Source organism: Athene cunicularia (genome assembly GCF_003259725.1).
Source record: "Athene cunicularia isolate RWA chromosome 2 unlocalized genomic scaffold, athCun1 chr2_part1, whole genome shotgun sequence".
Lineage (NCBI taxonomy): Eukaryota > Metazoa > Chordata > Aves > Strigiformes > Strigidae > Athene > Athene cunicularia.
The window spans coordinates 2,091,662-2,113,824 of record NW_020799095.1 but is presented as its reverse complement, the minus strand read 5'-3'; the positions used below and the strand labels follow the sequence as shown (position 1 = coordinate 2,113,824).

The 22,163-nt window shown below is 44.4% G+C and overlaps 2 protein-coding genes across 3 annotated transcripts in view; one reads left to right on the top strand and one right to left on the bottom strand.

The window, feature by feature from the left end:
• The window catches only part of TMIE (transmembrane inner ear), a 38,673-nt gene extending 25,666 nt beyond the window's left edge, over positions 1 to 13,007 (bottom strand). Inside the window, exon 1 of the mRNA XM_026843740.1 lies at positions 12,656 to 13,007. Coding sequence (XP_026699541.1) covers positions 12,656 to 12,754 — 99 coding nt within the window. The 5' untranslated portion in view covers positions 12,755 to 13,007. The remainder of the gene's footprint in view (positions 1 to 12,655) is intronic.
• A 4,345-nt stretch (positions 13,008 to 17,352) lies between these two features.
• Positions 17,353 to 22,163, top strand: part of ALS2CL (ALS2 C-terminal like) — a 52,997-nt gene continuing 48,186 nt past the window's right edge. The window contains exons 1-2 of one of the 2 annotated variants that reach the window (XM_026842428.1): positions 17,358 to 17,468; positions 19,290 to 19,352. In XM_026842428.1, the coding sequence (XP_026698229.1) occupies positions 17,442 to 17,468; positions 19,290 to 19,352 (90 nt within the window). In that variant the 5' untranslated portion in view covers positions 17,358 to 17,441. Of the gene's footprint in view, positions 17,469 to 19,289; positions 19,353 to 22,163 lie in introns of both variants that reach the window. The other variant, XM_026842430.1, reaches the window with a different exon arrangement.

Sequence of the window (22,163 nt, the reverse complement as noted above, 5' to 3'; positions counted from 1 at the left end):
GTCGGTACAAGACAAAACCAGGAATTCTCAGATTTACACCTTTCACTGTCTGCCGCATGTTGTATGAGCACCCGGTGCCTCAGTTTCTCCAGGAGTAACAGAGGAACATTTCTGCTCCCCTAACTTTGCTCTGAGATATTTGGAAGGCAAATGACATGCGGTTTTGGTACAGGGACAGATACTGGGGCTCATTTATAAGATCAAAAAGGACACTTGATTTAAATCCCATTATTGCTGAGAAATGAGGAGTTGAAGGATGCTTGAAAGGCAGCACAATATGTGGGCAGCAATTCCCACACAGCATCTTCTCTAGTTGTAAAACCAGCAAAGCTGAATAAGATGGTTATTTGAGTCACATTTAAGTAGTGGGGTTTCAATCGTGATGCTTTAACCCTGTAAGGTTAGTATCAGAAAGCACAGATGTCAGATTTAATGAAATGCAAGGAAAAATCATAGAATCTTAGAATCGTTTGGGCTGGAAGGGACACATATATATATATATATATATATATATATATATATATGTTGTGATCTGGGAAATAATTTAAGTAGGAAAAATGATAACAAATGCCTTTATTTCTTAAAAATATATTTTTACAATTAAGTTGATATTTCCTAGCTGATAGTGCACTTTTTCTTTCAATTTATATTTGTTTTGGGGAAGTAAATATTTTACTGTTGTCCTCCATTAAACAAGCCTTGAATCAGTAATGAATTAAAATGAAATGTAAGAAAAATAAGTTAAAGACTTCTGGTATTTTTCTTCAAAATAGTACCTTTTCTTTGCAGTCTTGCTTCTGTATTTTGAGTCACTAGTGACAAGATTGACTAAAGAAGCCTGCTTCTAAATTGTTTTGTACGTGTTGCATTAGTCTGGTTCATATTCAGAAAATTACATCAGGTTATTCAGGCTAAGAAGGTCTTTGAATTAAATTCTGTGGCTGTAATGTATCGAAGGTCAGAAAAGATGTGATAATTTCCTGCATGTCCACCAAAAGAGAGGTGATTTGGGTAAAGGGGGGAGTGGGTTTGATGAAACATGAACAGCACTCTAGTTTCCACTTCCTCAAAAGGCTCTAAAGGTTAAGTGTAAGGGGGGAATTAGAAAACAGGTGGAAAAAAAAAAATAATGTGAGCCTTATCTTGTGAAGATGCTGTGAGCTTTCCTTATGTGGTCTAGTGGTGATTTGATTAGTACTTCAGATGAGGCGAATCACAACCTCAGCTCCACTGACTATTGAGTAAATCCTCAACATCTATGGGATAGTCTGGGTCAATCAGCTCTACAGATACCTGCCTTTGGTAGAATAAACTTCTCTGGAGTGACCATTTAGATAGAAACGGGACAAGGACCTGATGGCCTCCATAGTAGCTAAATGTTGGACAAACAAGGTGCCTAAGCCTCACTGAAGATCCTTTCCTTAGTTCTTCTGTGCCTCAGTTCCCCATCTCCGAAATGGGATTCAACACATTTCACAGGTGTGTTGAGAGCACAAATGTTACCAGTGAAACAAGTTTTCTAGACCAACTCCTGTGGTCCCAGTGCAGTGATGATACGGTAAGGTCACACACCAGCAGGCAGCATTTTTTCTCTTGGCTCATGTCTTAGAAAATCAGAGGTTAACAACCTCCCACTGCTGATGAACTTCATGTTATGATGTGTTGTGGTGCAGCAAATCATGGAGTTAAAACCTGCTAGTGAACCTTTCAGAAGGGTTGTTAGCAAAACACCCTCATTGCCTTATATCTGAATGTAGGACCTGACCTGAACTGGCAATAGCCTCTTGATCAAAGCTGAAAACACTTTGCTTTGGGGGGGAGGGGAAATCTCCTAAAGCGGCACATCTCATTCCGAGCAGTGCCCTTCCCTTCTCAGCCCATGAAAGTGGTGTTAAAACACAGCTGATACCACAGAATGAATTAGAGCTGGAGCTGCTCTCCATTTACTTGCCTATTTGTGCAATACAAACCATATTTTCGTCTCTTCCTAATGAAGGATGCTTCCTGCCGTGTCTGATGTGCTTTGTCTCCCAGGGGCATCCTATTGAGAATCCATCTGTGGTGAACAGGACTGCTGTCTGAGCCTGTCTGTCTCTTCCAAGCTGTCTTGGCTACTCAGCACCACCTGGCCCCACTTCATCGCAATTTGTGACAGCCAGCCTTCTCCCATAGTGCAGGGACTGGCCATGGGGCACCTAGTGTTCAAAACCCAGAATTGATACAGGTGAACTAAGGGATGAAGAATGTCTGGCCAGAGTAGTGTGGTTTTGTAGAGGTATCTGGGACAATCAAAAGAGGTAGGAGTCTGTGATACTTGACACTGAAAGATCTTCCTTTTCAACTGTGGGATTTCTTTCTACTCCTTAAAAAGCATTCAGCAACAAATAAAAGAAATTGAAGAAGCTGCAGTAGGCAACAGCCCTGGGTAGTGGTCAGGGCATCATTTTAGGTTCCGAAAATTTTGTCTAATTAGAAGTACTTACCCCAGAGATCTAAGTTTATTTCCTGCTTTGGATTCAGCTTTCCTTCCTTACTACTAATCTTGGAGTTAACCTCTAGGTAGCCTCAATCTGATTCACAAGAGACACTTCATTTGCAGTAGTTGCCATGATTTGCCACTTTGTGATGCTCAGCCCTCCAAATCATGGGGTTTTTCAGCCAGACTTGTCTCTGATAGACAACTGGGAAAGGGAGCCAGATGTTAAGAGGAAAACTGGTGAGAAAAGGAAATCGTGGGTCTTCTGCTGGAACTCTGCATATCTGGTTAAGTCTTAAGTGCACATCCAGAAGGTAAAAGAGACAAATAGGGACATGGTTGGTGTTAGTCCTGCCAAGATTATATCAGATGGGAGCAGAGGTGAAGGGTTAGTTCGGTAAATGACTGGAGGTGTAAGGTTGACAGTAGCTATTGCTCCAGACTGCTCTTAGGAGTATAGGGAGTAGTACAGGGAGGGGAGCTGCAGCTCTGGAGGTTTTCATGCACGTACTGCCTGCTCAGCTGAGCCTTGCACACTTCTAGTGGTCCTCCCTTCCCTCCCTCCTTATGCTGGAACACACACTGTGAGTGGTGGTCTGTTACAAATAGTCCCAAGACAAGAGAGAGTCTGCAGCATTACTCTAATCCAAGAAGTGTGTTTTCCTCAAGAGGGTCTATTCTGAAGAGACACATGCTGTGGGTATAATTCCCTGCCTATGACTGTGGAAAGCAACCTCTTGTGGGGTGTGTAACCTGGTTTCCTGTCTCATGACCAGCCATGGCTTATGTCACACACCAGAACCTGATGATCTTCAGTGGGTTGTTTTACTTTACAGTTGCTAGTTAATTAGCAGTAAGAATAAATATTATGTCCTCAAATAATCCAGAATAAAATAAAGTAAACAAGATTGCTAATTGCAGATCTGAAGGTGAGGGAACAAGACTCACCTTCAGCTCCATGGCTTGGAAGTGATGGTACTGGTTTTCTACAGCATACACAGCTGTAGGACCAGATGTCCATGCTGAACTTTCCAGTGTTAGTGTCTCTCAGTCCAGTGTCTCTTTGCTCTGGGGATCTCAAAGCACTTAAATGCATAATCATTGTCCAATGGGAGTAATATTACCAGTACGAAGTGGAGTAGCTGAGATGGAAAATTAAAAATTATTCTCAAGATGACAGCATGGATCAATAGCTCTGGAATGGCTTGCAGGATCCTGCTCTGACTGCTGCACAATTTATGTAGAGCTGGAACACGTAGTAGGCATTATTTTGATACTTAAATGTTCTCCAGTCTAAGTCTTGAAGGAATGATAAACTCTTGGGCTAGTAAAAAGATGGGGATGATGTAAATAGACAGAAAGGAAAGGGATGTGCTGAAATATTGCGTGCTACAGCAATTATGTGCCTCAAGAGGAGGGCAGCCTGAGACTCAGGATCACTACAGAAGCATGTGCTTACCATCAGTATCAGGAAGGCTAGTGATCAGAGCACTTGCTACCTGTTTATCATCAATTCTGGAGGAAGTTGTGGATGAGGAACAGCATAACCTTAAACAAGGCTGAACTTGCACTGGAGGGAAGAAGCAGTGTTAAGGATCTCTGCCACTTCTCTTGCTTTCCCAAAAGTTCTTGAAGTGAAACAGTACATAAAGCAGCAAAATATATTGCATCTTTAAGACAAAAGTGCAGAGGGAAAAAGCATGAAGCAAGACCGCCACGGAGTCCTGACTGTTCATGTAGATACTTTGATCTAATCACTGTAACTTTTCTTCATATTCTTAGAGTGAGTGTGGAATGCTGTGGCTAAAGTATGCAGTGAAATTACTGTAGTGTCATGGTCAAGATACCACAGCTTAGTAAATTACCACCTATAAGCTCATCTATGGCAACTGCCTGTGCACGTGCATTGGGACTTGGTAGCAGATGTCTACATTTGCATTACTACATGTGTTGACCAGACAAGGTGTCCAAACTCTTAAGTGGGTTGAAAGATGCAACACTGGCCCACATCTGATCCTCTTAGATTTTGGAGATGGTATGTACAGCAGGAGGGAAAAACATCTTAATGAAAGTAATTCTTAACAGCTTCAAGAAATCGGAAGTGCTGATTTGTGCTTGGCAATAAATGTAAAGAATTGGAGGTGTTGATTTGTACATGGGAATACATGTCAAGATCTGGAGTTACTGATTTGTGCTCGGCAATAAATGTCAAGATAACTGAATGATTGCATCAGGGACAGAAAGAAAAGATATAGGGAGATGAAATGCAACAGAGATGAAACCGTGCAAAGCGGTTCTTATGCAGCCCTGAGGGAAAAAAATAACCCAGTTCAATCAAGCGTGAACCTTGGCCACCAATGTGGTCCAGGAGTGGAAGATGGATGAAGAGGTTACATTTGGTATGAAGACAAACAGCATTGCTTTGTCTACCCAAAGCAGCTGCACTAAACAAAAGATTCCAGAAGACTGGAGGCAGGAAAGACTTCTGAAAAAAAAGATGTCAGCCTTCAGAGGAGTCATCTTTAGATGAAGAAAGCTGTTAGGAACAGAGAAAATGCAGACGAGAAGCAGCATTAGCAACACTCGGTTCATAATTCAACAGGGAAAGATTTTTGAAGGCAAGCAGATGAGACTATATCAAAGACAATTATGTAAATGAACTTGAAGTTAACCTCACTGCAATGTTGCTACCACTTACGTGTCTAGGCAGTGCCTATAGGAATATGAAAAAAGTTGGGGCTCCAGGAGGAAATGCAATTGAGCAGAAAAGAATAACAAGGAGGCTCTGGGCTGAAAGAGTATATAATCATGTTCTATAAAAGAGAAACTTATGGCTTAGTTTAGTAGCCTAAACATAAATGTAAAGGAGGCAATGATGTAAGTCTTGGTAAATATTCCATGTAACATTTTTGGAAGGCCTGCACTCTCTGGAAGCAGGTGGAGTGCAGCACAGTGCCTAAAATGGGATTAGATTGCTATGTGTAGGAAAGTGAAAGCAACTCCTAGCCAATACCATTAAAGAAGATTGAGACCAAATAGGTACGGTTGATTGGGGTGTCTCTTAGATGACAGTGGAATAGCTCCTTAGCCTCTGACTGAATTCACTATATCTCCCATGGAAGCTGAAACACCTGGATTACTTGTTGATGCCAATACTGTAGACACAAAAAATATGTCTTAACCTTCAGGCTAAATCTCTCCCTCTAAAGAAAAAGCATTTAACCTTACTTAGGTGCTTAAAAATGTGTGATACAAGTAGTTAAGCCTAAACTAGTTATTCCAGGGGTATTTATATCTGAAAGTGGCACTTACATAGGGCTCTTCATCCCATTGAGGAAACCTATCTAGATCTGATGAATAAATGACTACAGTGATTATTAGTGGAGCCTACAGTGACTAGCTCAGATTTGGGTGTCCAGTTTCTAGATGGCCAATTTAGAGCAGGTAAATCCTGCCCTCGACATCAAATTCTTTGCTTGATCTCTGGGAGCAGGAGCAGAGAAGAGAGAAAGGGGATTTTGGGGGTGTCCTAAGTATCAAGTGGCTCCCTGGAAGGGGCTAGAACAGGGGCTGATAGTCTATTACTTCCCCATGCTTTGGGCTCCCAATGCTTCAGACTACTGCTGGCTTGGGGGAATCTAAAGTAGGAGCCAAGGCTGGACTATGCTCATGATACCCTGGCCTTTCTTCTGTTTTATTAGCCACCATGGCAGGTTTCCTTAGCTGTGGAGGCACAACTGCTTCCACTGAAGACTGGACTATGCCAAGGACTTGGCCACTGAGCCCCACTGGATGACATGTTCCCAGGTGTGGTGGGGCCCGGGCATATTTTCCCTATCCCAGCATGTCTCGGAGTTGCACTGAAGAAAGAATCTCTGCCTTGTGTGCAGGAATCACCTTTGCAGCAAGGGCTGTGAGGAGGAAAAACTACTTTGTAAGGAGCTGGATCTGGACTGACATTGGACACTCAGGGCTGTAAAACCTCTACTTAAACCCCAAAACATTAAATCATTGCCCGACAAGTTGCATTTTTAGGTCAGAACAGTTTGACATTGGCTCTTCTAACTGGAAATAAACAAAACCAAAACCAAACCCAAACAAAACCCAACTCAAAGGTGATTGCTTTGATTTAGATTCATTTTAAGGCAGGCAGAAACTGTCAGTGGTGATGGTGGGGGGGTTTCATCTCCAGTGGAAAAAGAGACAGCTGCTGGAGAAAATTTTATTTGCCTTTTGAAGGGTGCTTTTTTTTTTTCGCTGCTTTTCTCTTTTTTTTCGCTGCTTTTCTCTTTTTTTTTCGCTGCTTTTCTCTTTTTTTTCGCTGCTTTTCTCTTTTTTTTCGCTGCTTTTCTTTTTTTTTTCGCTGCTTTTCTCTTTTTTTTTTTCGCTGCTTTTCTCTTTTTTTTTTCGCTGCTTTTCTCTTTTTTTTTCGCTGCTTTTCTCTCTTTTTTTTCGCTGCTTTTCTTTTTTTCGTTTTTTAAATACTTCTTCTAATTAGGCTTGACTGGTGTTACTGCTTTGCCTTCAGTGTGACTGGGCTTTGAAAAACTAACAATGTTTATTCCTAATTGCATATCTAAAGGCCACAGGTGGCTCAGGAGGACTGAGCTTTAGATAGATACACATACACACTCCCTCTCTTCCCCTCCTTCCAACTAACAAGAAGGAGATGGACAATCTGACAGTGGACATCCATACAGGCAAAACTTATCTAGTGAGGTCATCAAAATCCTCTGCACTGGTGGGGTAACCCTGGCAGAGTCCAGACGCAACACTGAAAGTACAGTAATGATAACTGATTTGTGGCTTCACAGGTCAAGCATTGTGTATTTTACATCAGCACCAGTGTGGCCAGCAGGGACAGGGAAGGGATCTGAGCCCTGTGCTCGGCACTGGTGAGGCCACCCCTCGATGAGTGGGTTCAGTTTTGGGCCCCTCACCCCAAAAAGGCCATTGAATGCCTCGAGCGTGTCCAGAGAAGGGCAACGGAGCTGGTGCAGGGTCTGGAGCACAGGTCTGATGGGAGCGGCTGAGGGAACTGGGGGGGTTCAGTCTGGAGAAGAGGAGGCTGAGGGGAGACCTCCTGGCCCTCTGCAACTCCCTGCCAGGAGGGTGCAGAGAGGGGGGATGAGTCTCTTTAACCAAGTAGTAAGTGATAGAACAAGAGGGAATGGCCTTAAGTTGTGCCAGGGAAGGTTTAGACTAGATATTAGGAAGGATTTCTTTGCAGAAGGGGCTGTTGGGCGTTGGAATGGGCTGCCCAGGGCAGGGGGGAGTCCCCATCCCTGGAGGTGTTTAAGAGTTGGGTTGACTTAGTGCTGAGGGATATGACGTAGTTGGGAACTGTCAATGTTAGTTTAATGGCCCAAGGCACCCCACATGTGGGCTCAGACCTCCAGCCTTCCTAGTTCCCAACAGGAACCTCATTTTTTTCATACCTTTATCATTTCGTAGTCCTGTGAACAACAGTTTCAGATTGAAACCTGATGCCTGTTTTCATCTGAGAATGGCAGCAATCACACAAAAGCCTCTTTAGCATAGCTGTAACACTTAGGATAGTTGTCTATTAGCAGAGACGATGGATTTAGTTTATAGATGCAATCTCTCTTCAAATAACTGAAATTCTCTGGGCACGTGTGTAAGTCTTTCCTTAACATTTATGTGGGATTGGGTCTGTGAGGGTCCAGTGACTTTGTACCCTCTATAGTCTCCATCTCTCTCTCTCGAGCCTGTCTCTTCAGACAGACCATGACAAGGAATTTTCTGGAAATTGGCTTTTATAATTTTCTTTAATATTTTGAATCTAGCTGACCCAAAATACTGGTATCCTCCTTAAAGATGCCATTTTTAAAGCTAACACTTTTCAAATCATTATGTATGTTGCTTGTCTATGTCCTCCTGAACAATTATTTTCTTGTTTGTTCTTTTTTTTTTTTTTGTCAGCTATTGATTCAAATCTATGCATCCACATGGGAAATCAACCTCAGGAGTCCACTATAACTACACAGTAATTTTACCTGTCTTCCTTTAAACTACAACTACACATGAACATTTTTTAGACTATTGTATACAGCATCACATCAATCATATTTACTTGCAGGCTACATATGAGGGTTGCTGTCCCTTGAGCACAACAATATATTTCTAAGTGTAGTATAAACTGAACCCCACTTAACACCCTGTGTATCAAATATATCATTTGTCTAGATGGCAATTTGAAAGTGAAAGGACTTGGAAAACATCTGAAAACCTTTATGTTGTAGCTTTTCCAAGAAGTCCAAGCTAGAATTGATGGGAGACCAGAAGCATCTTTAATTCCTATCTTGATAGAGAGAAGAGGCATATTTTTCTGGTCTGATAAAGCTTCTGAAGAGATCCTTCTTTTGACATCCTAGGACAGAGTTTAATCTCCTGAATAGCAAGCCCCAAACTCTATTCCAAAGACCAAGAGCTTAATAAAGGTCCGACAGATGCAGAATTGACTACATAAGGGGATTGTTGACTAGACCAGATGCTACATCCTGAACACCTGATGTGCCTTCCCATCCCAGGGTCTAACTTCACCCTTGGTGAAGTCTTTTAAGAGCTGACCTGATGCACATTATCCTGATCGGGTCACCCTGATTTTTTTCTCCATGATGAATGAAGAATGCATGACATCTGAGGCCAGAGCACCCTGTGATAACCCAGGAGGCTGATGGGCCTAAATTCTGCCAAAACAAAGTAGACCTCTCTTATAAAACAGTGGGGTTTCCAAAGGCCCGCTTTTCAGACTGCTATTTATTTTTTACATTTATTTTTATCCAGCCTGATCTCCTCCTTTAGGTACCTGCAGACAGACTGAAAATTTTATAACAAAAGAGAAAACCCAGGTAAATTAAAAGAGGGCTGAGAAAAGCCTTGGAATAGGAATGAGAAGATAATTATGAGAATAAGGAACTCAATAATGAACCATATGGAGATGATTGGGGAAATGTGGTCCATTCCAGCTGGTTTATCATTCCTTAGTATCAATAAAGTGGCTGAAATAAACACAGAGATTTCCCTGTGCTTTCCCAAAGCAAAGTCCTGATGGTTTAACTGTTACGCTGCAGAGCAGACTATCCCTTAAACTGATTACAAAACAGTCATAAAACCTTACAGTGCTAATTTTCAGCCCTGGCCCAAAAGAAGGCCAAATCTAAAAAGTGATGGTGTTTATATTGGCCTTTATAAGAGGAAATTTCTGTTCTAGAGGCACTGGAAATGTTGATGTTCCTCCCTCTCTATAACTTCTCCTGATTCTATTTCCAGAGCATCCCTGAAGCATGTCGAAGGTCTGATGGAGAAAAACGGTAGTAGTATGAATTATGTTATGGCCTTGTCCCTCCTTCCCTGTGTAAACTGTGTGTGACTATTGAAATGCAGACTTCATTCAAGCTGAGGGTCTTGGACAAATGATGGGGAAGATGGAAAGCTAAGGAATGGGTCAGTGCTATATGCATTCCATGTAGTGGGTATTATTTTATGAGAGTTAAATGCATTTTCTGAGCAGTCCTGTGCAAGAGGAGGAAAAAAAAGCCAAAGTTGTGCTCTTTATTCTTCATTTTTCTTGGTGCTAGAGCTTTGGTGTGACACTGGAAAGGAGTCTTTTCCCAGTCTTCTAGGTATTTATCTAGCACCTGCTAATGTCTGAGCATGTGAATGGATTTTAAAAGTCAGTATATGGAGGCACTGAGGGGTGCCTAGGTAGAGCTACATGGGTGTGTATCTTCACAAATTACAACTGAAGTTGGGCAAGGGGCTCCTCGGGAAGAATCCATGGCTCCGTGTGAGGTGCAGGTGGTCCCTTACAGGAGCATCTCCCAGCACCTTACAGGAGGGCTCCTGGCGTACTGAAGGGGCAGTGTCCAGGGCAGCCCATGGAGCTAATTCCAAATTTACCCAGTACCAGGGTAGCTTGCTAATCCTTAGACAATTAACTTTTAACCCTGGGGCACTAAGAATTCTTCCAAAAGTTCTATGAAAGAGGAAAGCTTTTTGTCAATATAACTAAAATCAGTAGTCAGAGCCTCTTTGCTCCTAAGTGGAAAAGTGTACATGAATCTGCACATTTGAAAACACTTGAACACCATTAAACAAGAGCATCTCCATGTTTCTTTACTTCTCCTTATTGTGTGGGGGGTTTTGGTGACATTTTGGGGTTGGTTGGTTGTTGGTTGGTTGGGGTTTGGTTTTGTTTTGTTTTGTTTTGTTTTTTAGGGGGGTGGGAATGTTTTTCTTTTTTGGTTTTAGCTCACTGAAATGCTCTGATGTCAAGTCCCTTTGAGCTCTCTCGGTTTGCTTTGGAAGGCTGGCTTAGCATAAATTGAATTATTCAGGATAACTACATTGGATAATTATTTGAAACAAACAAACCAAAAAAAAAAAAGTGCTTGCAGAGCTTCAGAGCAGCCTGTAATTCATCTGCTTTTAGAAATACAGAAACTGACTGTTCTACTAATCTCATTTTTGGATACCTGGTAGTTAACCTGCCCCAAGCAGTTTGTGTTTCCAAGATGACATTTGCTGCCCCTGACATGGCTATAAAAAGTAGAAAAGTTTTCAAGAAAATCTTGTATAAGTAAAGCAGACCATAAAATTACAGCTGCTTTATAGCAATTTTTGTGGTTTTGCCGTTTATCTTTGTTTTGCTTTGGCATGAGGAGAATTCCTGTAAAGTGTGTGTCTGAAACAGAATGAAAGAGAACATCTTCTTGGTGGGCTGGATGCTGTGCCTGCATGTTGCCTAGGGTTCAGTGAAGCATGCTTTGTGAAATGTGCACTGTAAGAGAAAGTTCTGCCTCGCTTGTCACCTTGAGAACAGCTTTAGGCTGAACAGCTTGGAAAAAGGTGAAAGAAAAAAACCCAACAACCTACAGCAGTGTGGATGAGTTTGTAACTGAGTTTTAGGTTCCTGTTTGCCTTGCTGGGGTGGTTATATCATGGTCAGACAGGATGTATTGGTAAAACTTATTTCAAAATCCTGAATGAAGTAAAGATGACACAGCCAGAGGGTCAGTGCAAAGATGGACCATGAGGTGGGGATGTGAACTCAGCACAGCTGTAATTGTCTCTGATGTGTTGGTGATGAACTGCTTAAATCTGCAGACTAAAAACTGTAGAGATCAGGCCTGGCTTGGTGCAAGGCCAGGTGAGAGGCAGGGCAGCCAGGGATGCAGGGTTTTAAAACATTGAAAAAAAAACCCAACCCTTTTTTTATGCTAGCCCATCAGAGCCCTTAACATAGTTATACCTGCACGGGTGCGTTTTTGAGCAGTTTAGGTAAACCCAGAAGTCTGAGCAAAGCAAGGTCTGCTGCAGAAACATGCTGCTCATCAGCACTGCAGCACCGGGGCTCTGACCAACACAGCAGCTGCCTCTAACATGGTTCAGGCCTTGGGAAAAACAATGAACAGGTTGAAAATGGCTGGGCTGCGGAATTTTTGGCATCTGTAATTCAGGGGGTGGGGGGGCTGTCCTTTCAGGCAGGATTCTCCCTTCTGAAACTACTGGCAATAAGTTCTAACTGTTGCCAGGGCGTAGCCCTGGGCTGTGAAGCTGCTTGTCCCTCCTGGTTCATTCCAGCCTTGCTGTAGGGAGCTGGGGCCATGCGAGCTCATAGTCATCCTCAGGGGGAAGCTCTGAAACTGAGCTCTGGGTGAGGAACCTCACCTCAAAAGTTAATGTTTTTGCTGAACTAGAGGAAATTAGAAAAGGCAGAAGAATTAAAATGCAGCCCAAACTTTTATCTTGGACAGGTACATCCAGGGGCAGGATCAACCTGGTCATTCCTCGTCCTTCTCTTCTCTCCCTGAGCCTCTGATGTGGAGCACTTGTTGTGCATGCAGTACTGGGCTAGTAAATGCTTGTTGTGACTTTGGCCCTTTGTGCTTTGTCAAGCCCTCTTTGGGGCTTAAAAGCAGCCTTTAAGTGCTGACCGTCCTCAGCAGCAGCTATTGGCATTTAAAAGCATCTTCTTCCTAGTGCTGGGCCTGTAGAAGGCAAAAAGCATCTCCCAGAGAAGCCTCCAAACTCCTTGGAGCCACCTTAAATTCCCTCCTGCCTGCCCCTACCTGTTCTTCTTGGGTAACATGCATGGAAATGACACATTCCTGGACACCCCTGGACCCCCAGTCTGTAAATCAAGTTGCTCCTTACCTCGATTAACTGTGCCATGGCAGCTCTCGAGCAGGACAAAAGGAGGGAGGAAGACCTCACCCAGGAGAGAGGATGCTGCAAGGGTGGATCCCACGCCATCTTCTCCTCCCAGTGTATCTCCGACTTCTGTGCCGCAGCCCAAAGCAGGGGAGGTTATGTATAACCCAGCCAGCTCTCAGCAGCGTTCAGCATTTACCAGCAGCAGTCGCATGCTGTCCTGGCCCTTCTTTTACTGCCTTCCTTTCTAACCCAGCAGCCACGGAGCTGACGCAAGGGAGTCATTAATTAATTAGACTGGTGTCGCTTACAGGCTGATCTGCTGTTCCTCAAGCTGGGCTTCATGAAGAGGGGGGACAGGGGGAGCAAAGGAGCACTCAGAGCTCTTGCTGCTTCCTCAGAGGAAGACGGTTTACTCGTTAAGACCACTTTTTTTTTTTTTTTTTTTTTTTTTTTTTCCTACAGCTGCCTGACTGATTCCAGCTCTCTTCTTGCTCTTGTTTTCCTCCTGGCCTGTTGAGAGAATTCTCTGCCCCTAATGAAAAAGGGCTGTAAGCCAAGCTGATGCATCATCAGCATCATAGCTACCCTATACTAGCAGAGTCCAGAGTTACTAGAGATGAGTATTTCACATCTTGGGATTTTAAAAGCATCATCCATCCCTGAAGGATCTTGTGGATGCGTTGCTACAGTCTGCAACTTCACCCAGACTAGATCTGTGAAGGAAGCAGAAAGAGGATGTGCATAGCAAGATGTAGAAGCTAAAACTTCAAGGCCACCATCTCCAGCTCAGCTCTGCTCGAGGGACTCCCAAAAATTATCTGAATCAGATGGATAGGGAAAGCATATCTTAAGGGTTTGAGGGAGCAATGGGACTCTAATCTGTTCTGTCCTTCTGCCAAGGAGCAAACAAAACCTTCGGTCATGGGGTGAAAATGACAGTCAGAAGGAGAGTGATGGGATGAACCAGGTTTACTGTATTCTCCCATGCTCATAATTTCTTGTAGTATCCTTTCCTGGAGGAAGTCTGGAATTTTAGGCAAGAAAACAATCAATGAGGTCTAGGATGATCTAGTCACTTCTGCTACTGTGTTCTAGCACTTTTAGAGAACTAAGCACAATTTAAAGAAAAAGAACCTTATAGCAAATTAATATTTTACAAACTTAAATAGGCTAGGTTTTAAGGTTTGCATTACCCATCAGAATGTGAAGATTAGAGGGAGGTGGAATGATGCCAACACGTGCGTTGCTTGGGAGGAAAAGCAGCCATTCAGTTCTCTGCTGCATTCGTGTTCACTGCAGACTTAACGTGGTGACTGCTGTGTGGCCACGCATGAGATGATGGAAAACTGTGTGCTCAGAAAATCGAGGTTAAGTATTCGGTGCAGTGGAAAAGGAAGGCGGGATGCTGTGTTATGAGGTCTCATCGGCAGGCAACAGATGGTGGCAGCATCGAGGCCGGGAATTATGCATCTGCCTCAAAAGTCGTGCAGCTTGGTCCTCCTTTCGCCGATGAAAATCCAGTCTCAGCTCAGATCCTAAGCAGTGGTTCACCCAGCTGGTTTTAATGTTTTTCAGCTTGATTTCTTAAGGGAATGGGACTTTTGGACATGATACTTTGCTTGCCACCCTCCTCCTCCCTCCACCCTCCCCCTCCCTACCTTCCTCCTCTGGACTTCTAAAACTTCGCTTTTGTTTTAATTCAGCTGAAATTGGCCAAGGTCTGGGAGATACTGAGTTTCTGTGCATTTCAGTTTTTAAAAAAGTGTGCTGTTGGGTAAAAAAATTAAATCAGTTGTAGTGCCCGTGGAAGGAAGGATAGTATGTGGACAATGAGCTGGTTTTAATGGTTTTCAGCTTGATTTCTTAAGGAAATGGGACTTTTGGACATGATTCTTTGCTTGCCACTCTCCTCTTCCCTCTGCTCTACCTTCCTCCTCTGGACTTCTAAAACTTTGCTCTTGTTTTTAATTCAGCTGACATTGGCCAAGGTCCAGGAGATACTGAGTTTATGTGCAGTTGGGAAAAAAATTAAATCTGTTGTAGTGCCCGTGGAAGGAAGAAGGATAGTATGTGGACAATTCTTGCTGGACACCAGAGGATCCATGCTCGTCAGAGATGTTATGACAAGCTGAGCCGTGGGAAGCTTTGGTTAGCATCTTGTTAGACACCAGTGAATGCAACCACGGGGCATAAATCCACAGCCAACTGGGCTCCACTCCTGCTGCTTCTTTTTAGAAAACCCCGTGGAAGCACTATACTAGTCTGCTTAGAGAAGCTTACGGAAATGCAACTGCTGTGCCCTGGGTCAAACACAATATAAGCTCCCTAAGCCTCTGGGCTGCTATTTCCGGAGTGCAGTTTATTACTAGTGCCTTGCCCATAAACTGGGAGTTCAACACTGCTCCAATCCTTTTATTTGTGGGTTCTCAAGACGTGTGGGGTTTGGGGAATTTTATTTTGTTTTTTAATGCACCGAGCAAGTTAGACTGTGACTTTCCTGCGGCTGATGGGGAGTTATCTACTCTGTGTGCTCATGAGCCAGGCCTGCTGTGTCATCAAACCACTGCTGGAAAACATTTGTGCCAAGAGTTATGCAAAAATAGCACAAACAAACCTGATCGCTTTTTTTTTTTTTTTTTTCCCCCAACCTCCAGATTTCTTATTCTATATATGGGTCAAAAAAAAAAAAAAAAAAAAAAAAAAAAGATTTCTGCAGACTCCAGACCTTCCAGCATTTTGTAATTTCATTTCAACTTCTTTCCTTGGGACAAGTTGAAAATACCTGGAGTAGGTCAGAGCAGAATCTCCTGCTGGGGTTTTGAATTATAAGATTTCATATTGGCCTTCTATTCCTTTGAGTTTTCAGAGGGTTTTTTTTTATTTTGTTAGAGGTTTTTTCATGACAAGGAGGACAAAAACCCTCTTTATATGCAAACATCTAGTTTGGTGATCTAAGCCATCGCTGGATATTTTGTAGAGAAGAAAAAAAAAAAACAACAAAACAAAAAACCAGTATTACAAAACTCCTGAATTTAGCAACAGTGAGGAAGTAGGCTTTGCGGAGAGAGGGGAAATAGTTGTCTTTTTCTCTACACCCCCCAACCAGTGATGACCCCTCACTGGATAACTGTGAAACTTGTCATCTTCCTATTTATAGCTTGTGCCTTTTTGCATCCTCTTGGGAAATAAATGAAATGTGGCTCTTGCTAAACATGTCACCTCGCCAATCACTGCGGTGCTGGCGTTGTTGCTACGCAAAACTGTGATGATGCCATTTTGGAGAATGCTGCAGTGTTCATCTGTGGGAGTTTGCTCAGCATGGCAGCAAAAGGCCCTGGGGTCAAACCACTGAAAGGGGATGTGGCTCTTGCCTGTCTCATCTGCCCCACCTTGGGGCTTCTTTTCTATCTGCCTGCATTTGGAGTGATGGGCAAATGAATGAAGAGCCATGGGGGACTCAGAGTCTGGTCTCCTGGAAATACACTGAGCATGTAAGAAGAGAGCTGGGAAGTGAGTGTCCTTGCTTTGTTTTGGCTTTATTGATAGTGATGTCTGTCAAGTAGCTGGGATTTCTTAACAAGGTTTCTAAGGCAAATTTATGAGGGGCCCTGAAGAGAGAAGTTGTGCGTCCCACGTGTGCTCGTGCTCACTTACTTGTGGTAAACTTGTTTGCAGGCACTGCTGACAGAAATCTGAGGCTGGAGCAGTGGTAACTTCTGCGCACGTCACAGCTGTTACACTGCTCATTCTGCTGGGTACACGCCGCTTCCCTTCCTCCATGGGCTTCAAAGGACATTGAAGCCTTGGTGATGGGCATTGGGCAGGGTTACAGCATTTGGAGAGAAATAAGCCTTTGCCATGCAGAAGGCATGTTCCTGAATGAGTGGGAATAAGGGATTTGGGGTAAGATGGAGGGTCTTTTTTCCTGCCCAAGTGTGGGATCATCTCTGTCCAACCACCCCAGAGCCCCCGTGCCATCCAACAATCACTTCCAGGCTTTCTCTGCTCTCCTTGCTCTTCTCCCAGAGCAGTGAGGTCCCGAGCTCACGTGCCTGCCTGCTCTCACAAGTGTTTAGAGATTTCTAGGGAGCCCAGGCTCCCAGTTCCCCATCGCTCTTCAGCCCAACCATGAGCAAAAATGGGGAAGCCCCAGGGTGGGGGAGGAGAGCTGGGAGACAGGAGAGGGGGGAGCCAAGAGAAAGAAGGAATGGATCTTCTTAAATACCTTTGGCTGCAGTTTAATCCCCAGAGTGTGGTGAAAAGTTTTTCCCTTCATCTTTGCAGTCCCCCTTTAGGTATTTTGAAGGCTGCCCTCAGTTCCTGCAGACTGTGGCTAGGAACCCTCCTTTGTTGGAGAAATGAGGACGCTGCATTTGTTTTCAGCTGGCTCCGTCATAACTTGCCTGCCCTGTACCGAAGAAGAAGCATGACGAGCTTTCCCGCAGAGCTGAAGGCAAATCCAGGAACACCCCTAACGCTTGCCTATAGGGAACGGCAGCCACATCACCCGCCTGCAGCTGCCGTTTCCCTTTAAATTCTCTAAAAGCCATTCAAGTGTTGAGTAGCTCGCTGAAATTTAATGTGGAGACTGGCCAAGCGATGGCAGCCTGCCAGGGGTTTCCATGTCTACCAAGAATGTTTTGCAGTGCAACTTGGGAGAGGAACATTACTTCCTCCAATGTTTTTTTTTTTTTCTTCCCTCCCCTTAAAGTGAGTAAATAGAGCAGCTGAAAAGTTAGAGCAGGCAGCTTTCACCACCACCTCCTCCTTACATTCACATGGCTACATGTCCTGGCTGACAGCTCAACCCATGGTAAGGTGGACTTTCTGCTCAGGTGGCATTCGGCTGCTGGGAGATGCTAGTAAACCACTGTTGAAGTGGTCTCATGGGAGATTGTGGTCCTATAGCAAAAGATTTGGCTCTGTGCTGTGATGAAGATCAGGGGGTTACAGCTTTGGAAATGGGATGATGCTCAGCGTGTGACTGTCTCTCTCAGAAGTTTATTGCTTGGGTGTTTTGTGGGGTTGGGAAAGGATGCATCCACGTTTAAGACACAAGGCAGTTTGGGGAGGCTGTGAATTCAGCAAAATCCTGTCATTTCTGCCTCAGTAAAACAGGAACGTTGTTCATTTCCTACTTGCATCAAGGCAAATATTCACAAAATCCATCCTGGTGCTGATAGGGCATGTGCCGTGGGAGCAGGATATAATGGTGTGATTCACCACAACGCTATGGGACAAGGTGCTTTTGTTTCTCCGGCGGCGTGTCTCCAGGCAGTTGGACTCGTCATGTAGCCAACATGCCTCATGATTGTAGGTGGCTTCCAGCCCAGTGGGACAGGGCCTTGCTGTCCCCATTTGGCTGCTGAAGGGAGAGGTTGGACACGGCCAGTGTGGTGCCATGGGATGGTTACTCCAAGGCAAGAAGGACACTGTTCTTATGTCGCCACAGAAAGAAGGTCATCTCCTCCTGGTTTGCTCTATCTCCAGGAACAGTGTTGCAGTCACTTGTCATTGCTCTTGTGGCAAAGGTGGGTTGCTAATGGGCTGTCTGGTCTATGCTGCTACCTCAGTGTGGGATTTGGGAACCAGGAGGGATAGAAATGGGGGGAAGGCTGGGCCAAGACTCGCTCCACTCTTTGGAGTTGCTCACATGCTAGCTGACCCTCGTTGTCTTTTTCCGATGCAGCCTGTGTTTGAGGAGAGTCTTTCCCAGCCCTCTCAAATCAAACCTCTCAGGAGGTACCCATAAAACCATCTGGTGATGGGGGGAGATTGGTTTTGGCCAATGTCTCATGCATTAAGAAAGGACATCTCATTGACTTCTGCTCTCCATCCTCCTTCAGGGAGTCTCTCGCCTATCTGTAGTTTGGCACCCTTGTTCCTTTTTCATATCTCCACGTGCCAGATGCCTCTGGCTATCAGATTGCTCTGATCTGCCGACTGGATGAATCTGACATAGCTTGCCAAGGAGTGGGAAGAAGGCCCCAGCATTGCAACTGGGGTTGTGTCACCCTGCTTGGAGTGTTTGGAAGAGCCCTGGTACAAATCTCTGTCCTCCTGCAGTCAAGCACTGTAGATTTCTGTGCTGTTCCCCAGTTGGGCTGTTCTGCAGCCCAGAAGACTCATGCAATTAAGTACTTGCTTATCTCACTAGTATCACTTCTCTGCTCCAACTTGGACAAATGCTTATGTCATTTTCAGAGCTCAAAGGGTTTTAATCATTCTGCTACAGTGAAAGAGCAATATGATGCCTTTTCTATTATTACAGTTTTCTGGAAACATATCCATCCAACTAGCCACTGAAAGGCTCGTGGTTTCAGGTAACTTTGCACAGAGGAAGAAGCTGTTCTGAGCTGGAAGATGATAGCTTGATGCTAACATAAATGCTGGTTTCTTTTTGTCTTTTTTTACCTGTTTTGTGGCTTCGTGTATGTATAGCAGCTCCTGTGGAATTGGGGCTGACTGATAGAGGCAGTTTTCCCCTTTAGTAAGACCTTTGGTTAGACAAGCTACCACAGAGCAATAAATAGTTTGGAGTCATGAGTCATGTTTCAATCTTGTAACTAACCAGGCATCCTGGGTTTATTTTTAAAAAAAAAAGGCTTCTTTGTTTCTGTGTTTGCTGTTACAGAGAGATGATCCTCAAGCAGAGTCCCAGTGGAGTTCTTGGGCTGGCCAGCTGTCACTGTCAAAGGTAGCTGCTCTAAGGACTGGTATTTCTGTTTTGTTCTGTGGAGTAAAAATTAGGATTGCTTTACTGAGCAGTAAGCATATTAGTCATGTAACACTATGTGTTATGGTGTGCTAAATGAGCTTGTGGTTTTGGATATGATGCGGGGCTTGGTGCCGTGGCAGAGGTGCTTGGTATCTTCACAAAGTGTCTGTAAACTATCTGGGCTTTCCAAAGTTCTGAGAGCCATGTAGCGGCCTGACCTTTGGACAGCAGCTATGGCCAGATGGATGGCTATCCCAACTCACCCCTCTGTCTTCAGGGTAGAAGCAAGTACCACAGATCATGTGGAGGGAGACACACCTTGAAACAGTGATCATCCCCACCATGACCATCTAGTTCTCCTACTTGGCAGCCTAATCTCCTGTGCTGGGTAGGACAGGGGGAGGATGCGACCAGTTGGTGCAGCTCATGATGCACAGTTTCAGCACCACCTTGTTGCAGCTGGAGTCTGTCCAACAGGCTAAGGAACTGGTACAGCTTGACTAACAGGCACAAGGAGACATGTTACTCTCGGGTACTTTTTGGTCCATGTGTCAGGACCAATGTTTTGTCCCTTATGCTGGTGGCAATTGTGCTCCTGTTTGTTTTTGCTCCTTTCCAGCTCTTCCTTACTCTAAAGAGAACCAGGTGCTAGCTGATGAAGGCTATCAGCCAACAGCTATAGTGTTTTGTGAATGGCTTGGATGATCTTGCACTTCTACAAATTCTACAACTTAGAAGTTATAGCAAGTTCCTGCTGGTGATGGACCTTGGGCAATGCTGGTGCTAAGAACTGGGTCTGCCATAGACCAGGCACTGCACGGACATGGCATTAGAGACAATACTGGGACCAACTGCTGTCTAACAGAGGAGAGCACAGGTGGAGTGGACTTGACAAAGGTCACGTAAACAGCTGGGGAAATGGTATTTAGGTCATCTGGCTGCTCAGCTAAGGCTGAGATGTCTAGACAGTGCTATTTCCAGGGATTAACTCTTGACTCTTTAAGCTGAGAACCTGTGTCTGGTTAATACTGAAACATTCAATTTGAACCTACAAAAGGAAATGAGTGTGTAAGGAAAGACGTTGAGTCTATATTGCTCCTTTCCATGCCTTCTCTGCTCATGCTTGTTCTGTACCTGTCCTGCTCCTGGCCAGTCTTGTGCTGCAATCTGTCCCTGGTCTTGTCTGATTGTCACCTCCTTCTCGTGTGGACAGGAATATAGACACAGACATGTGACTGTTTGCAGAGCCTGTTACCTGCGTTCTTCTGTGCATCCTGATGTGAGTCTGGAGAATTTCTGGAAGTGTTTGATTTCTATATGGGTTTACTACTGAACGGTAGCTCAGACGTAGAAAACATGCCTGTACCTATTGTGGATCCTGGTTTCTCATTTTCTAGTCATTCCTTCCTTCCATGCCTCTCTTACCCTTTAGGGAAAAGACTTTTGTTGCCTAAGTAAAAAGAACCAGGACAAATTTGATTATCAAGAAGATTGTGAAACTTCTTTTGCATGAGATATGAATAATTGCACACTTAGCTCCTGTTCTATGCATAGTTTCCCAATGGCATGCACAAATACCCTGTTTCTGGGCTTGCAAGGCACATGAGTTACAGAGTACATGCTTAGATTGGATATCCACCTCTATGTTAGAGTCCCCTGGGTGAGTGAATCAGTATTTCGGCTTGTTGCACCTCTCTGGGGTGGGTGCTGTGTCAGATCCTTATCTGGCTGAAGTGTAACAGATCCAGTGAGGTTCCAGCTGCTGTGACTGCCCTATTCCTTGCCAAAGCCTCAGATAATCCTGTGGCATGCTTGTAGCAAGGCAGCAGAAATATGAAGTTGGTGTTAGCTGGGCCTGGTACTATCTTAGATTCGCATTGCCTCCTCTGTCTCCCATCTCAGTCCTCTTTTAATTGACACTGATGTGCGTTTGAAACTCCTGGATGTCTCGAGGGGTAAATGAAGCTGCTGGTTTTTTAAAAAATAACTTTTTGGAAGGAAAAAAGTTTCTTATACGGGGGCCCCCAACACAAGAAGAACACACACCTGCTTGAGAGGATCCAGAGGAGGCCACAGAGATGCTGGGGGGGCTGGAGCACCTCCCCTGTGAGGACAGGCTGAGAGAGTTGGGGGGTTCAGCTGGAGAAGAGAAGGCTCCGGGGAGACCTTAGAGCGGCCTCCCAGGGCTGAAAGGGGCTGCAGGAAAGGGGGGAGGGACTCATCATCAGGGGTGTAGGGGTAGGATGAGGGGTAATGGTTTTAAACTGAAAGAGGGGAGATATAGATTAGATTTAAGGAAGAAATTCTTCCCTGTGAGGGTGGTGAGGCCCTGGCACAGGTTGCCCAGAGAAACTGTGGCTGCCCTCTCCCTGGAAGGGTTCAAGGCCAGGTTGGACGGGGCTTTGGGCAACCTGGGCAGGGGAAGGTGTCCCTGTGTGTGGTAGGGGGGTTGGAACTGGTTGATGTATAATGTCCCTTCCAGCCCAAACTATTCTATGATTCTATGAAAAGAATGCTATATGATAACTGGGATTTATAATAGGAGGAATTATCTTTTGTTGGAGGAAAAAAAAAAAAGTTTATTTTTCTCATATCTTCAAATAGCCTCTACCTAGGGATAAGCAGGAGCTGAGGTTTCATTGAGTGATGCTGTGGGAATGGGAGGCTGCAGGTCGTTTGCTGCTGTTCTGGGACATGCTTTAGTAACCCCGTATTGGAGCTGGTATAGTCAAGGATATTCTGGTAACTGAGTGAGTCATAAAGCTGCTATTTCCAGAATGATTGGGTTTT